Source organism: Psammomys obesus, unplaced genomic scaffold (assembly GCF_907164565.1).
Source record: "Psammomys obesus unplaced genomic scaffold, mPsaObe1.curated_primary_1811, whole genome shotgun sequence".
NCBI lineage: Eukaryota > Metazoa > Chordata > Mammalia > Rodentia > Muridae > Psammomys > Psammomys obesus.
Genome location: NW_026586383.1, coordinates 3,771,706 through 3,790,002, shown reverse-complemented (window position 1 = coordinate 3,790,002; position 18,297 = coordinate 3,771,706). Strand labels below are relative to the sequence as shown.

The following is an 18,297-nucleotide window of genomic DNA, read 5'->3' as shown; positions in this document are numbered from 1 at the left end:
CCCCCCTGCTGCTTCTGGTTGCTGATGTCGCTTGATGAGAGAAGCTGGAGATATTCTTAAAGATTGGATTTGCCAAGGAACCCAACGACCCTATCCAGAAGGAATCAGCTAAAGAGAACTACGCTCCCTCTCCCCACCTTTCTCTCCTACCTGTTGATGGGGTGCTGGAAGGGGGTGGGGAGGAGAAGGGAGAAAGAGACATAAGAAACATAAGTAAAATAGTTTAGAAATTAAAGTATGCCAACATGGGACAATGCGGCAGATGGAAGAAAGACACCCAAGTGCCTGCCACAGGCTCCGCTTTGATGAGCGAATGTCTGATGGAGAGATGGGAAAGATGAAGTATGTGGTGGAGAGATGGAAGAGAAAGTGAAGCTGAGGGGTTTAATACTGTAGAGAAAGGTGGAACTGGAATGATGAGCAGGCAGGTATGAGTCAGGTCCTAACCTGGCTGCTGCCAAGGGCTATTTCTGGGTTCGTGGTCCTGCTGCACCTGGTGTGTGTGTTGATGTCTGCACCCCTAGTTACCACCAAAGGCCAAGCAGATGCCTGTGATCTGTGCTGTGGGGCTGAGGGAAGCAAAGAAATAGACAGGAGAGAGTGGGTTGTGGGGAGTGCTGATCTGCGTGGCCTGTGCTGCTACCTGAGGCCATGGGGACATCCATGCCCAGGTTGCTGCCAGGACCATGCCTTGTCTGTGGTCCTATGGCAGCCTGGGCCTGTGTTGCTGTCCCAGGCCCATGTTATCACCAGAGGCCATGCAGATGTCCCTGATCTAGACTGCTGCCTGAGGCACTGTGCTGAGCTGGTCCTGACCCTTCCTGGGCTGGGGCAGCACAGTAGAGCTGACCCAAAAGCAGATGAGCTGGCCCTGAGGGCAAGAGTGAAAGACAGCTGGCCTGGCCTAGTCCCTCACTGGAAAAGGGTTAGGGAGAGATACCCTCCCAGCCCTTACAGCCTATGGCAGGTGGGTGAACTGGCCTACAGGTCATGAAAGCATGAGAGCTGGCCCTGCTCCTTGCTTGGACAGCCCCGTAGAGCTGACGCTGGTGGCACGGTACAGGTGAGTGGGCCCTGAGAGCCTGAGTGCATGAGACCTGCCCTGCCCCTCATTTACCATGGGGTGTCATGGGCATGGGTAAGAGAGATGTCCCCTCCTGGCCCTTCAAAGCCTGTGGTAGGCAGGTGATCTGGGCCCTCCTCTCACTGGCTGCAGCAGTTGGGAGGGCAGGCCCTGAACCTCCTCTGGGAAGCATAGCAGAGCTGGCCCTGGTGGTAAGTGTGTGGGTAAACTGGACCCAAGGTCATGAGAACAGGAGAGCTGACCCTGTCTCTTGCTGGCTGTGGCACTGGATGAGTTAGCTGGGGCAGTGCTGGAGAACTCACCCTGGTGGTGTGGGCCCAGGAGAGCTGGTAGGCTGACCAACTCAGCTACTTTCCAGGTCCAGATCTTGGGCTTTGGGCTGGCCCACCCCAACATTTACCCCATCTATGATCTGCTGGGGCATATGAAGGGGCTGGTAATGCAGATCCAAAGCTGTAGGAGCTCCATGACACAAAGCAACAACAGGATATCTGAGAGGAGTCCCGTGATTTCCAGTGTAGCAGAAACCAGACGTGCCTTGAAAATGACCAATGACTCATTGCAATGAACATTTGCAAGATGTGTGATCAAAAAAATATACTGTGATACAAGATTTTTTTTTTTAATTCTATCTTATTTTATTCTCTTTCAGGGGGAGGTTTCAAGGATGGAGAGATGAGTAGAGTTGGGGTGCATGCTGTGAAATTCACAGAGAACCAATAAAGCTTTTGAAAAAATTCATTTTTAATTTCTGTGAAAGAATGTTTTGCCTCCTCATGTGGCCGGTGTCCACAGAGGCGAGAAGAGTGTACTAGACCTTCTGGAGCTGGAGTTACAAATGGTTGTACAGGGTATGTGGGTGCGGGGACTGAACTAAGGCTCTTCTTCTGCAAGAGTAGCAAGTGAGTTTTTTGTTGGCTCTCATCCTGCCCCCAAACCTTGACAGGGTTTCTCTGTGTAGCCTTGGCTGTCCTAGAACTCACAGAGATCCACCTGCCTCTGCTTCCCAAGTGCTGAGATTAAAGGTGTGTACTTCCCAGCCTAGCTGAGTACCAAGTGTTTTTAAGGCTGGAAAGCCTAGCATGTGGGAGGGAGAAGCAGATTTCTGTGAATTTGAGGACAGTGAGTTCCAGGCCAGTCAAGACCACGCAGCTGAGATCCTATCTTAAAAAAACAAAACAAAAACAAAAAACAGGGCAGCAAGTGTTTTTAACTGCTCAGCTACCTAAGTTTCAGCCTTTTATTTCTATAGTTCTGACTTTCAGTAACAAGAACCAAAACTAAAAAAAAGAAAATCTACTATGGAATGAAAGTAATTTAAAAGATTCATTTTTTTTCCCCTAAAGTATACAGTATTTTAATAGACATATAAGTCAATAAACATGCTATTATTTCCTAGAGCCCAAAACCTATTTGCAAATAAGCTAACACTGGTTAATATTAATTAACATTCATAGCAGAATATTCTCCACACAGAATTCAGCTACAAATGAACAGTATTTTGAGAAAAACTAGGAGAAAGGTTCTTTTTTGCCAGCAGAGTGAAGGGATGCTCCAGTGACTACAAGAAGCTAATCCAGAATACAATAAGGCAGAACAGGTCTCACTCACATCCCCTAGAGACTTAGTCCCTACTTAGTCCTCTACTTGAGTCAGACCCTGCTCAAAGGAGAACCAGTTACTCCAGGCTAGACTAGTTTTTACTCTAGGGTCAAAGTCAGGGACCTACCTCTTCTCACAAATGGCTACTCAGACACAACCAACCAAATACACAGCAGCAGTTTTTAAGCTCTGTATTCCTACAGTTTGAAGACAATACCCCTGCCACCCAGCTAAGAATTCTTGTTCCAATTTCTGCTACCTAAGTTACCTACAGTTTCCTCTGTCTTTTCTTCATGTTACCCAATGGTACAGTCCTAATGAATAGCTCCAAGAGCAGGTTAGCAGTGAGCCTAAAGCGGAAGCTCCTTGCAGACAGCAGATCACAGCATTAGCTCCTGAATACTGCCAACTCTCCTCTGAACAGAATCCTCCAACAGGTGGTGCTGGAGGGCTGGAGGTGAAGCTTAGCAGTGGAGTACCTGTTCTGCATGCATGAGGCCAGTGTTTGATCCCCAGCAGACAGACAGGCAAAAAGAAAGTCAATGAAAGTCCACTTATTTTTCTAAATATTCCAAGTAATTAAAAAAAAAAAAAAGCAAGCCAGGCATGGTGGCACGCACCTATCACCCCAGCACTCAGGAGGCAGAAGCAGCCAGATCTTAGTGAGGCCAGCCTGGTCTACAAAGTAGGTCTAGAAAGTGACAGCCAGGGCTATTACATAGATAAGACCTGTCTCAAAAATCAAAACACGAAAACAAAAAGTGAATCGTGAGGAGTGTGGTGGTGCAGTTTTAATCACAGCAACTGAGGCAGAGGTAGGCAGCTCTCTATGAGTTCAAGGCCAGCTGGGTCTATACAAGTGAGTTCCAAGGATAGTCAGGGATTTACAGTGGTTTGAATAGAAATGGTTCCATAGACTCATGTGTTTGAATGCTTGGCCAGTGGGGAGTAGTACTGTCAGCCGTGTGTCCTTGCTGAAGTAGGTTGGAAGAAGTGTGTTACTGTGGAGGTGGGCTTTGAGGTCTCATACGCTTAAGCTAGGCCCAGTATAGCAGTCTCCTTCCGCTGCCTGTGGATCAAAATATACAACTCTCAGCTCCTTCCCCAGCACCATGTTTCTCACCATGATGATAATGGATCAAAGCTTCTGAAACTTTGAAGCTAGCCCCAGTTACATGTTTTCCTTTATAAGAGTTGTCATGGTTTCTTTTCACAGTAATAGAAGCTCTAAGACAGACAGTAAGGCCCTTTTTTGGGGACAGGGCCAGCACTGTGGTCCTCAAGCCAGCAGCAGCCTCACCACAATTTGTCAGAAACACAAGTTCCTAGCAGTGTGGTAGCAAACACCTTTAACCTCAGCACTTGGCAGGTGGGCCTCTGTGAGCTACTGGCCAGGCAGGGAACCTGTCTCAAAAGAGATGAGAGAAAAGTAGAGAGCGAAAAAGAAAGCTCCTGGGTCCTGCCCTAAACCTACTAGGCCCCTCAGCCTCCCTGCAACTCTGAAAGCACTGCTCTTTGTGTAAGCACAAGTACCTGGCCAGTCAGGACTCCAGATCCAGACTCCCCCTGGAACAAGGCCCTGTGCCAGAAAAGCTCTTAGTGGGCCAGGTGCAGACTGCGGCACTTGCCTTACACACCAAGATCCCTGGGCTGGATCCCAAGCACCTCAAAGACACCTCTTACTAGAATAGCTAAGACTCAACCATGTCATCTGTTAATGCCTAAACAATTCTCAGGGTTCTATCCCTGACACCACAGTCAACCAACACAATAAAAAAGGTTAAATGAGTATCCTCGCCCCATGCTGTTTCTTCTGAAAACTTTAAATCCCAAACAAATTACTAATAAAATCATTTGAAAGTTAACTCTCTAATAACTGAAGCCCAAGTAAGTACTATATGTCAAAAGCCAAGTGAGGTGGCCATACGCACTACAGATAGGACTACCATCTCAAGGTAAAGAGCCTCGTGATTCTAAAATCCTTATCAAAGAAAATTACAGGTTATCTTCCTCCACACTTTTTTAAAGATAGGGTCTCACTTCGTAGTTTTGGAACTCACTGTATAGACCAGAGTGGCCCCAAACTCAGAGGTCTGCCTCTACTTCCCAAGCGCTGGACTTAAAAACATGTGCCACCAGGTCCAGCTCCCTTTCCACATTTTTAGTATTAACCATAAATACAAAACCTAAAACCTATTGTTCAATGAATTAAAGATTCCATTTAATGACAAAAAAAGAACCACAATATACATGAAAGGGCTATTTCTGTGTAACACTGCTGGCTCACAGAAAAAGTCCTACAGTTTTTTCTAAGACTGTACAATTTAAGAACCTAATTTTAAATTATCACCAGCACTGTAGGTTACAATAAAAAACGTTTCCTTATGATTTTTGTAGATTTTACATATCAGTATGACAAACGACACGAACCTTGGTTCAAGTAAGTGAGTGTCTCATCGTGCAGTTTCACAGCTGGCGAAGTCGCAGCACACATTACGTACTGAAAGGGGGGGTGCTTGGCCTCATCATCCAAGGAAAGGCTGGAATCTTCTTGCTTGAAGATGGGCAGTGCCAATACATCACTGAAAAACATTAGAAATGAACTTCCTTTGCGTTTCAGATATCTAAAGGTGTAAACCTAATTCAGGGGTTATTATCACCCATTCAGTGCTTAAGATAGAACCCAAAGCTTTGCCCATGCTAGGCAGTGATTGAATTACTTAATTTAAAACTTAAGAAATGTTTTATAGAATAAAACTATTAATGCTAATCTCATCCATCTACAAGATGCTGTAAGTTACCCATTTTGCAGTAAGAGCACACAAAGAACAAGGTAAAATAACAGCTGTAGCATGCAGTTCAGTGGAGAATGCCAGGGCCCTAGGCTTAACCCCTAATACCAACACCACCACAAAAATCACCTGGAAATTTTTTTCTTTTAAAAAGTAAACTGGCCAGGTATAGAGGTACAGGTCTTTAACCCCAGTTCCAGGAAGCAGAGGAAGGTAGATCTCTATGAGTTCAAGGCCTATGTAGCAAGTTCCAGACTTGCAAATGTTACATACTGACACTCTCAAAATAAATAAACTAGAAAACTCTGGCTAGGGATATATGATATAGCTCGGAAGAACTTGAGCTGCATGGCACCCTGGTCCAGCCAAGTAAAAACAAACAAATAAAACTTGCTTACCTCTATTTAAAAAGGAAAAAATAAATTTAGACTGCTTAGCTACCTGTTTTGAAAGGCAGGAACTAACACTGCTGCCTGAAGACAGTCACACTAGCATCATGAAGCCACAAAGAAACACTGAATAAAATGGTGCTTAACAAACGGCTACCTACTGAAGCCTGCTCTGGCTGAGAACATAAGGTTTCTCATTTAGGCCAAAACATTTTCTCCCAAAGCAAACTGGCAGCAGAAACAGCCGCTACTTCTGTCCCAGGAGTAACTTGTCCCAGGGATCTCCTGGGATGGTCTGCACCTGTCAGCCTTGTGGCTCAACACATCTGGGCATGGCTAGCTGCCTCTGTGTGTCTAACAGCATCACTGAGCAGCAGCACTCATCTTTTACCAAGTACGACTCCATTATCCTTGGCATACTGATAGTCATGCAATCACTACTAGTATCTGATTCCAGAACATTTTCCTCCTCAAAAAGAAATCTCTTCTTAGTGTAATCTCTGCTCTTGGAAGAATCAACAGTTAATGATGCCAGTCTAAATTATACAGTGAGAGTTTCTTTAGGAAAAAAAAAAAAAAAGCCATGGTGGCCTACCCCTTTAATCCCAGCACTTGGGAGACACAGGTAGGTGAATTTCTCTGAGTTTGAGGTCAGACTGGTCTACAGAGCAAGTGTTAGGACAACCAGGGCTGTTACACAGAGAAACCCTGTCTCAAAAGAACCAAAGGCGGCTAAAAATGTAGGTGTTTGCCTACCACCCCTGAAGCCCTGGGTTTGATCTCCAACACCACTCAAACAAGATACAGTGGGTCCCATTTGTAATCCCAGAAGTTCAAGGTCAGCCTTACTACAGAGCCAGTTTGAGGTCAGCTTGAGCTACAAGACACCATCCCTCAAACGAGGAAAACTTAGATGTCCCATATCCAACAGTAATGATTCACTGTCCTGCCCACCCCACCCCCATCACTGGCCTACTAACTCGCTGATTCTAGACAGTTAATGAAAATGGAGTCATCAGTTCTATACTGTCTCCTGTGATGGACTGTTGCACTTATCATCTTTTTGGGTCTATCTGTGGTTCAGCATGAACCAGGACTTCTCTCCTTTGTACAACCGTACTACATTATATGGACACAACACATTCTGCATCTGTTGTGATGACATGGGGCTTCTTCTCTGTCTCAGCTATGAATAATGCTGGGAACATACATATGTTTCTGTGTTGATATGACTCAGCTCTCGGAGCATGAGCTCAGCAGAGTCCTCATGGTCAAACAGCTTTCCAGAGCAGCTATGACACATGCCCACCATTAAAACAGGGAGGATTTAAAAAAAAAAAAAATTACTTATTTTTATTTTATGTGTATGAATGGTTTTATCTGTATGTATGTATTTGTGTATGTGCATCATATGCATGTCTGGTTCCCATGGAAGCCAGAAGAGGACATTAGCTCCCCTGGAACTGTCATCTAATACAAAGGAACCAAATATTTGCTGAATCAATAAAACACTTATAGGTCAATATTTCCTATGTTGAGCCATATAAAGTTCTAACACTTAGTGGTCTTTGTAATTGCAGAAATGGAGAGTCTTTTAAATGTTAAAGGCTCTTTTTAAATTATTTTATATGTATGGATATTTTGCCTTCATGTATGTCTGTGTCCCATGTGCATGTCTGGCACCCAGAGGCCAGAAGAAAGCACTGGATACCCTGGAACGGGAGCTACAGATGGTTGTGAGCCACCACGTGGGTCCTAGAAATGGAACCTGGGTCCTGTGGAAGAGCAGCCAATGCACTTAACTCCTGAGCCATCACTCCAGCCCAGCATAGATTCTTAAATTGAACTAAAATAAGTAAATTTTATTTTTTAAGACTGACAAAATAATACACAAAATATAGGACATCACATGATGTTTCAAACAAGTGGAATATTTATGAGTGAAACACACATGGATACTACAACAGACTTGATTCTGCAATGTATCTACTGCATAGCCTCAAAATGCATAAAACCTGACAAAACTCTAAATAAGAAAAGCCGACATGCAGTTTTGGGAGGTACGCACATGGAGTGGTAAGGGAGGAAGGGGACGTCTGCCTAGCCAGCCAGATCAGCTGATTCAACCCTGTCAATCAGTGGGGTGACAGATGTCACAGCCAGATTGCCCCCTTAATCTTCATTCAGAAGGGCAAATAGGATAGACATTGGAAGCAAGAGAAGACAGGGAACAGGACAGCAGCCTACCACAGAGGGCCTCTGAAAGACTCTACCCAGCAGGGTATCAAAGCAGATGCTGAGACTCATAGCCAAACTTTGGGCAGAGGGCAGGGAATCTTACAGAAGAAGGGGGCGATAGAAAGACCTGGAGGAGACAGGAGCTCCACAAGGAGACCAACAGAACCAAAATATCTGGGCCCAAGGGGGCCTGAAGAGACTGATGAATCAACCAAGGACTACGCATGGAGATTCCCTAGTAAGGGGAACAGGGACAGCCACTGGCATGAACCTGGTTGTGTTCTCTTTGATCAACCTCCCCCTGGCAGGGTGGCCTTACTAGGCCACAGAGAAAGAAGATCCAGACACTCCTGATGAGACCTGATAGGCTAGAGTCAGATAGTAGGGAAGGACCTCCCCTACCAGCAGACTAGGGGAGGAACAAGGGAGGGGGGAGGAACGGGGGAGACCAGGAAAAGATGGGGGAGGGGGCTACAGCTAGGATAAGAAGTGAATAAATTGTAATAAATAATACTAATAACTTAAAAAAAAAAGCTGAAGCATTTACACAGCACTAAAGTTGTGACTTTAAAACCATAACAAAGCTGGACACAGTGGTGCATTCCTGCCATCATCCCAGCAGAATCAGGGTCAGGAGTTCAAAGTTATCCTTAGCTACACGTGGAGCTGAAAACCAGCTTGGGCTACAGGAAACACATATTTGTCACAAGATAAATATCCTGGGTCTGGCAGTGTACTCCTGTAACCCAGCACTAGAGGTGTCAGGGTGAAGTTCAAGGCCAGCTTTGGCTACATATGAGTTTGAGCTCCACCTGAGCTGTGTAAGACCTTGCCTTAAGAAAAAATAAACAACAAAACCCCACCCAACCTGATAATATGACTGCATGAATAACTTAAGGACACCTAAATGTCCAGCAGTGCCTACTGCTCTCCAGAAGGATGGCTGGGCCCTGCATGCACCTGGGTGTCATGTCCCCTTTCACAGCTTTGAATACAGCCACAGCAATGGATTAGTTTTCAAAAACAAGTTGAAACTTGATACCTTCTTAGTGAGAAAGTAACAAGTAAGTCATTTGGAAGGTGAAATTCTAAAGAATTCAAAAGACCCAGGGCTGGTTAAATGATTCATCCAGGAAAGGCCCTAGCCACATAAAGCCTGGTGCCCAGGTCAGTCCCCCAAGACCTACATGGTTAAAGGACAGGGCCAACTACAAGAACTTGTCTTCTGACTTTCACAGGGGTGCTATGGCATGCATATGTATACATGCTCTCACACACAGTAATAGTATAATTTTTTTTAAAAATTCAAAAGACAAGAATAAAACCAAGATGGAAATAACATGGAGAGCAGTCTATACCCAACTCTGCTCCACGCAGAACAAGACAGCAAGCATGAGGCGAATCAATCAACCCAAGGATAACACTACTGAGAGTTCCAGGCCAGCAAACTGGAGAGGGCTATAAAATATCACGTTCTTTTTTTTTTTTTTAAGATTTATTTAGTGTGTGTATGCACATGCCCATGCATGAATTGTATGTGCCCCACATGGATGCAGGAGCTTAAGGAAGCCAAAAGAGAGCACTGGATGTTTTGCAACTGAAGCTACAGGTGGTTGTGAGCCATAGTGTGAGTGTTGGGAACTGAAGCAAGAGCAGTGAGCACTCTTAACTGCTGAGCTTTCTCTCCAGTCTCAACATATATTCTCCTTACAAGTACTTATGAGTTAACTCTCTTGTACAGAAGTAAGCTGACATATAAGGAAAGTTCAAAAACTCTGCGCAAGCCTGGGACACAAAACAGCTTTTACCAAAGGGTGCCTTTCCAGGTTGAAGATAGAACCACCATGTTGAGTTATGATATTGGCTACCTTATGGGTCTAGAATACTCCCACCACCAAATGAACTGGAGAGGAAAGAGGCCAAGAGCAAGGATGAAGGAGGGCAAGTTTCTGCAAGGATGCCTGTCACATTTGTTTCTCCAGATGATCCAGGAAAGTGCTAAATGTGGACTTAGGGTGGCCCTAACCAGGAAGGAAGGCCTTCTCAGAGTTTGACAAGCTGATGAAAAGCATTAAGTTATTCCAGGCATCAAATTATTCCAGGTGATCCCACAATGCCAAGACTCTAAAATAACTGAGTGTAAAAGGACAAACAAGACTCTAGGAATAAGAACCCGAAGCAAAAACAACAGATGGCTATAACACGCAATCAGACTCCTGTCTGCCACAGTACCAACTCTTCTGTCTCTGCTGCAGAAAACAGCGGCCTCACAACCACTCAGAGAAGACTTCTTGCTAGCTGGAATCTTGTTAGCTTGAGCCAAAGAGAAGCACTTCCGGGAAATTTCAGAGTGAGGCAGGTGCAAGGCAGGCAACACACAGGCCTCAGAGAGCTGGACGCTGACCCAGCAGGAGCTTAGGACACCACAGCCCCTTCTCCAGCTTTCTCAGCACCTCAGCGGTTTCCATGGTCCTAATTGGATACAAAACTGATTCAAATTTCAAACACTAGAATTATCAGGCCCAAACTATGAAATCATGCTTACCTAGCTTGAAGAACTAGAAGATAAATCTGGAAAGATGTGCAGGAACAGGAGACTTTCAAGGATAGCAAACCAGAAAGGGAACACCCAGAACTCCCAGGAAAGGAAATTAAGCTGACCCAAATTAAGAACTCAGGTCAAACGACAGCTCTGACTAAGTAACTAAAAACTCAGGAAAATGGAATGAAGAAAAAGAAGTTATCCAGAGATGGCCAATTGAGGGGGGGGAAAGGTAAAGAAAAAGAGGGGGGAAATGCATATTTTTTTAAAGAGCGGAGGATTGTAACAGGGTCTTACCGTGCAGCCCTGGCTGGCCTCACAGAGAAGGGCCAGCCCCGCCCCCTGAGTAGTGCCCATGCCTGGCCACAACTGCACATCACCACCTGCTGCTCTAGAAGCCTCAAGAGTGCACAGCGGGGCCATCTCTGAAGAGACAGAGGCTGAGCAAATATCACACTTGATAACTACCCCAACTCACTGTCGAAAAGCCCAACCGACCAAACCAGGATAAACACAAAGGGAGCCATGACCAAGCACACCTCAGCTAAGACAACTTATCAGTCCTGAGTATGTGCAGAGTTGCTCTGATCACTCAACATCAAGGAAGGGAGTCAGTCTGCTGGACACAAAGGAAGCATCCTGAGGCTGGAAAGCCCTCTAGGAAAGCAGTGAGGGGTAGGGGACAGGAACAGAGGCAAGATGTCACAAACTACTGAGCAGTTTAATTCAACTGAAATAATCTGAATAGTCCCATGTTCCAGAAATAAATCCAAACATACTCACTGAAAAAGAGCTTAAAAAAAAAAAAAAGAAAAGAAAAGAAAAAGCCAGGCATGGTGGCACATGCCTGTAATCCCAGCACTCTGGGAGGCAGAGGCAGGTGGACCTCTGAGTTTGAGGCCAGCCTGACCTACAAAGTGAGTCTAGGACAGCTAAGGCTACACAGAGAAACCCTGTCTTAAAAACAACAAACAAACAAACAAAAAAGAGCTAAAAGCTCAAATCCAGAATTTATTCTAGGTAAACTACACAAAACTTTTTTCGTCTTAAAAGGTCTCATGTAGCTCAGGATGACCTTGAATTCACTAAGTAGCCAAGGATGGTCCTCAAACTGCCTCTACTCCTAAGTACTACTAGGATTTTAGGTGTGTGCCAGCCTGACTGGCCTCAATCTCTGAATAGTTAAATCCCAGCCCCGCACAGGCTATAGAATGAGATTCTAAGAAAAACAAGGGCCAGTGAAATTGCTCATCTGGTAGAGGCACTTGTTGAAAAGCTGGGGCCCACAAGGTAGAAGAAAAGAATGAAATCCTGAAAGCTGTCCTCTGACCTTCATATGTGTGCTGTGGCAATTACAGACACACACACACACACACACACACACACACACACACGCACATATACACTGACTTACTTTCTAGTAAAAAGAGCTGGAGAGATGACTCACGTTAAGAACTTGTTCTTAAAGAGGCCATGGGTTTGGCTCCTAGTACCCACATGGTAGGACACAGCCATCCACAACCCCAGCAGCAGGAAATCTGACCCCTTTGGCCTCCTTGGGCACCATGGTGCACAAACATGGTGCACAGATGTACGTGCAAGGGAACATACATACATATACAAAATTAAAAAAAATATTTTTTAACATTTTCAAAAAGAAAAAAAAGAAGCCGGGTGTGGTGGCACACGCCTGTAACCCCAGCACTCAGGGAGGCAGAGGCAGAAGGATTACTGTAAGTTTGAGGACTTACAAAGCCACTACTAGACTTGCTTTGGAGACAAGGATAGTCAAGGCTACACAGAGAAACCTTGTCTCGAAAAACCAAAATAATAAAATAATAATAATGAAAGAAAAGAAAGCTAAAAGAACAGAGACAAAAGCTAAGAACAGAGACAAAAAATTAATGAAAATTTAGAAGTATTCTCTATAAAATCAGTAAGATAACTATTGATTCCAGCTTTTGGTGCACGTAGCCAACATTTCACTGAAACCCTAGATATCTCACAAAGAGAAAGACAGAGGGCATCTCATAAAGAGGAAGACAGAGGGAAATGTAAGAAGTAGAAAAAAAAAACACAAAAACAAATCCATCACCATTTAAGTTAAAGACACCGTCAAGAGATCCTACACAGCCCTAGGATGAAATAAAATTAACAGAATCGTAACAAGAAGGGTGGGGGAGCACAACAGAAGTTCTAAACAAGCCACGTGCCTCTACGTGAAGACTGTACAAGTGTATGGATAGCCTGAGCTACATAGTGAATTTGAGACCAAATGTATGGCATGGACTATATAAGGAAACCTCACTCAAAAAACAATACAACACAAAACAACAACAAACCCCACATGATTCCCAACCTACTTTCCTCCTGTTGAGATGCCCCTCTTGAATGCTGAGACTGCTCAACTCCTATTGAGGAGGATGCTTAAGATGATGTTAAGGACCGGAGGCCAATTCTAGTCTGGATCTGGGAACTCCAGCTGTCACTTTTTGAGTGACACTCTGCAGGCTACTCAACTTCTCTAGGCTCTAATAACTGGTGAAGTTGAGGGAAAGATCTTACAATATGAGAGACTGGAACAGACATTTTAACCTGAAAAGGTGTGACTACTCAGATCTGGATGTAGAGCAGAAATGTCTTCCAATTTAACACAGTGAAGACTGGCAAGATGACTTGGCTGGTAAAGGGGCTTGCTGCCAGGCCTCACACCGAGTTCCATCCCTGACACACCTGGTGGACGGAGAGACCCAAAAGCTGTTTTCTGACTTTTACATCATGCATGCCCTGGGGTGTGCACACACACAATAAATAAGTATAATTTTTAAAATTAAAAGTTTAACAAAGTGAGCCCATCATTCAAGGCAAAAAAAAAAAAAAAGAAAAAAGAAAAAAACTGATAATATGTTGCAGTAATAAACTCTTGGACTCTACCATGTGCAGACAGCAATATTAATGAACACAACTTCTTGACACTATGTAACTGAAAAGTGTCAAAATGTTACTGGCCATTCCAGCACACACCTGTAACCAGCACTTTGAGGCAGGAGGATAGAGTTCCTGACAAAAGAGCTACAAAAATAGACTGCCTCAAAACAACAAAGAAAAAGCAAAATCAAAAAATACTGAAATGTGATGGTTTTAGATTCCACATGCCAGCAGAGCTTTACGAGACTATCACCAGAGCACTCAATGGGACAAGGCATTTGCTGCCAATCCTGGCAACCTAAACTTAATCTGCAGCACCTATGTGGTGGTAAAAGGAGACAAAAGCAAGCTGTCCATCCTCTTGACCTCCATCCTAGAGCTGTGCTCACACACACACTCACAATTAATAAATAAAGTTTAAAAATGGTACTTCTTTTAGCAGGGCTATGGTGGTGCACGCCTTTAATCCCAAGAATTGGGAGGCAGAGGCAGGCAGATATCTAAGTTCAGGCTGGCCTGGTCTACAGAGTGAGTTTCAGCACAGGCAGGGCTACACTGAGAAACCCTGCTTTGGGAAAAAAAAATTATTTATTTTATGCATATGGACGTTTTACCTTCATGTCTGTCTGCATACCACATGCATGCTTGGTGCCCGAGGTGGCCAGAAAAGGGCTGTGGATCCCGAGAAAGGAGTTAAAGACAGTTGTAAGCTAGAGGTAAGTGCTCAGAATTAAACCTGAGTCCCCTGGAAGAACAGCCAGTGAGTGCTCTTAACCACTGAGCCATCTCTTCAACCTATTAAGTATCTTAGTAAGTAAACTACCACTTGTCAAATGTTGATAAGTTCAAAAAAGAAAATCCACAAACTATCTGAAAAGGCTATTTATATACACTTGCTTTTTCCAAGCACTTATCTTTGTTGAGGCTGATTTTCTTTATGGCTAAGTTTTGTTTTGTAAGATAATTTTTAATTAAAAAAAGATAACACAAAATGGTTTGTAGTTATTTATCAATTAGTAAGGGTTAGCTTTCTTTCTTCCTCTCTCTTTCTTGACAGTCTCATGTATGTTAAGCTGGCCTAGACCTTGCTATATAGCCCAGAATAGCCTTGAATTTGATGTTCCTATCTACAAGTAATACGTGTAACGCTGTACCAACTTTCAGGCAGTGATGGGGATTGAACCCACGGTTTCATGCATGCTAGGCAAGCACTCTTAGGAATTCAGCTACACCTCCAGCCTAGAATTGATATTGTAATTTTAAAAATTAAGATTTATGTGTGACTTGGTTCATTTTAAAGGCAATCTGAACAGCTAGCTTACAAGTTTGGCCACAGAACACGTATCTGCAAAATGAGATCCAGACCCTTTCCCCCAGAAAAAGAAAGGCAAAGGGAATACCAGAAAATGGCCTAAACACAGTTCCAATATTAATTATTTAATAAAACATGTATAAGGCCGTAAATACGAAGAAAACAATTCTTTCAAGTTACAGTCAGCAAAAGCCAAGGAAACCACCTCCTAAAATAAGTTTTAAAAATAAAATTGCAGTATTTGGAAGGCAGAAGCAGATCTCAGGTTTGAGGCCAGCCTGGGATATACTATAAGCTCCAAGACAACCTAAAACAACAGTCTGAAAAAAGACAAAAGGTATAGCTCAATTGGTAACATGCTTGGCCAGCTACCATGCAAGAAGACCTGGATTCAATCCCTGCATCACATAGATAAGGAGGTGGCTCATACCTATAATCTAAGCACTCTGGAGATAGAGGCAGGAGGACCAGAAGTTCAAAGTCACACTCAGATACTCGGTGAGCTCAAGGCCAGTCTGGGTTAAATGAGACCCTTCCTCCCACCCCACCCCACCCCACCCCAAAAAAGAAAAAGAAAGCCAAAAAGTTTTAGTACTTTGCCTTAACTGGTTACAGTGGCTTATTCCTATAATCCCAGCACTCGGGATCTATTCAAGGCAAGCCTAGGCTACATAATGAATCCCAAAACAGCCTGGACTGCATAGTGAGACCTTGTCTCAAAAATAAATAAAATAAAGAGAAAAAGGAAAAAAGAAAACAAACACCTTACCTAGTAAACTCAAGGCCTTGAGTTCAATTCTCAGAGCCCTGAGGGTAGAGATGGAATAAATTTGATTCTGAGATATCCAAAAAAAGTAACTATAGTTTAAAGAAAAATGGAAAGTGGCTTACACTTAATTAAAAAAAAAAAATTAGCACAAGCATGCCTAAAAAGGGCAACTTGCAAAAGTCAGTTCTCTCCTTCCATCATCTGTATCCTAGGGCTGGAAATCATGTCAGCAAGCTTGGTGGCAATGACTTTACCTGCTGAGCCATCTCTGAAGCCCACCAAACCAAATTTTTATCAAGATTTTCCTAAAAAGTTCAAATCTACTTCTTGAGCTGTGTGTGTGTGTCTGTATGACAGTCAAAATATGTACCCAGGCTGGACTCAGGCTCAGATCATCTTCCTGCCTCAGCCTCTCGAGGGTTGAAATTACAATTGTTATCCACCACCTCAGGCTCACTTCTTGAGCTTAACAGATGAGAACAAGTAACAACAAGGGAAGGCTTGCTTCCTAATTCCTATGCAGAAGCAGCAGCCTGCTTCTGGGGACTCTGGGTAAATGGGGAGAGAGATGGCAAACCAAGGGAGGCCTGCAGAAGCCTAATGCCCCTCAGCCATTCTGCTAGTCAGCTCAATTTTGCAATGTCTTATACTTGAAATTTTCAAACCAAAGGTCTTGAAGGCACAAGGGACAAGCTCCTCTTGATTTCTCATAATTAAATATGAACAAATAAACAAGTGCCCTCAAAACTAATATTCACTTTTTGAGACCCTGGAAATTTTCGATTTAATGACACAGTCAGAAACACTAAAGAAAAAAGGTTTTCCCAAGTGGAGTTCAAAAATGAGAACCACAAAGATGCCAGTATGACTTAAAATAATAATAATAATAATAATAATAATAATAATAATAATGTCAGAGAAATAACCCTAAACATAAGTTAACCAAGTTAGCAGAATCACCAAAATAATAATAACAACAACAATAAAAATAAATAAATCACAGTTCGCATAAGACCCTAGAAAAAAGCCAAGCTCTAAAAACTACCAATAAGCAAGCTTTTCAGCAGCCCCATGTGACTGAAAATGGGAAGCAAGGAGACAATGTTGGGCTCCGTTCATGTGCTCTCAAGTAGACAGGCACTGACTGGAGGTTTTCCACAGAAAAGCCTCCTCTTCAGTACTCCTCTCTGGGTGACCCCCGAGATTTTCAGTAGCTCAATATCCTCAACAACCAAGACAGTTCTAGAAAACAATCCACCTCATCCAAAACCTTCTAGTTACACAACTGGAGAGAAAGGAGGTGTCAAGTTGAGGGAGCCGAGCAGAGACCAAACCAGGGTCAGATGGGAGCAACGTCCCTCTCAGTTTAGTATGCTTTCCACCGCGCCTCCCCACGGGCCAAGAAACCTCCCGACTGTTCTGCGTTCCGCGTGGGGCAGAGCTACGCTAAATTGCTTCACGGGATGAGCCTGGACTTCTCCAGACCAGCTCTGACGCAGGTCATTTCTCCCGGGGTTATCGATGCTTCTGTCCTCTCCTGGGTAGCAATGCACGTCATGTCGCACACCAGTCACTTTGCTGAAAAACAGACTGCTACACTTAATTCACCAATCTCAAAGGCCACCTAGTTCTTCACCTCCACAAGTCATTTTCCAATACCGAAACAAAGAGCTTCGGGCCGCGAAGAAGTCTTCAACTCTTTCTGCGATAAGGGGCACACACACTTGGCTCCTATCTGTGTCAAACTCCCAATTACACAAACGGAACAGCTGCTGGTGCAGACAGCAGTGACTAAACTATTGTTTGTGGCACAATCTTACAGCCCTCTCTGCAACAGGAAACAGCCCGAGGGGAGAACCCAAGTCAAGGGCCCAGCTCCATCCTCAGACAATCGGGAGACTGACTACACAAACAAGCCAACGCGCTCGCCAGCCCTCCGGGCTCCTTCCACTCGGCGGAACTTCCTATAACAACGTCAAGCGGCTGAAATTCGCAGGCCACGCTACCAGGCACCGCGGGAAAGCTTCCCCATTAGAAGCCGGGCCTTCTGTACAAGCCCGTTCCAGCGAAAAGGCCACGTACATCACTTGGGAAAGGAAGCCCCGTTCCCCCGCGACCGAAGCCCGACAGCCGGGGCAGAGCGGCTCACCGGGGTCCACCGGCAGCCGCCCCCGTCGGCCTCCGGGGCCGCGGCGCCACGCGGCAGGACCCCGACCCCGCGGCCCAGGCCCCACCCCGAGGAAGCCGCCGCGCGCCCCTCACCTCATGCTGTAGGCGCCGGCGCCCAGCTCCTGCCCGATGCCGGACAGGCTGGAGTCGAAGTCGTGCACCAGCCCGGACTCGATCACCTCGTCCATACTGAGCACCCAGGCCATCTTCCGGCCTCGCCGCCGCCCCGCGTAGCGCGGCCTCCGGGTCCGGGGAGAAGGCGTCCGAGCTCCGCGGGCGCGTCCTGAGGGAGGACGCGGGTGAAGCCTCCGGCGGCGCGGCGAGTGGTCACCAGCGGCGGCCCGGGACGCGGCTGAGACGAGAGCGGCCGAGGCCCAGCTGTCAGGGCACAGCGCGCCGGACAGCAGCTGCAGCGGGAGCGACCGGGCCGCGGGCCGCGCCGCCCTCCCGCGGCCGCCGGCCCCGCGCCTCA

The 18,297-nt window shown here is 45.1% G+C and overlaps 1 protein-coding gene across 4 annotated transcripts in view; it reads right to left on the bottom strand.

Annotated features, from left to right (window-relative positions):
• The window catches only part of Ubp1 (upstream binding protein 1), a 49,127-nt gene that overhangs the window by 30,289 nt on the left and 541 nt on the right, over positions 1 to 18,297 (bottom strand). For 2 of the 4 annotated variants that reach the window (XM_055601791.1, XM_055601792.1), the window contains exons 1-2: positions 17,919 to 18,279; positions 5,117 to 5,268 (exon numbers count right to left, since the gene is read on the bottom strand). In XM_055601791.1, the coding sequence (XP_055457766.1) occupies positions 5,117 to 5,268; positions 17,919 to 18,031 (265 nt within the window). In that variant the 5' untranslated portion in view covers positions 18,032 to 18,279. Of the gene's footprint in view, positions 1 to 5,116; positions 5,269 to 17,918; positions 18,280 to 18,297 lie in introns of those variants that run through there. The other 2 variants (XM_055601789.1, XM_055601790.1) reach the window with 2 other exon arrangements.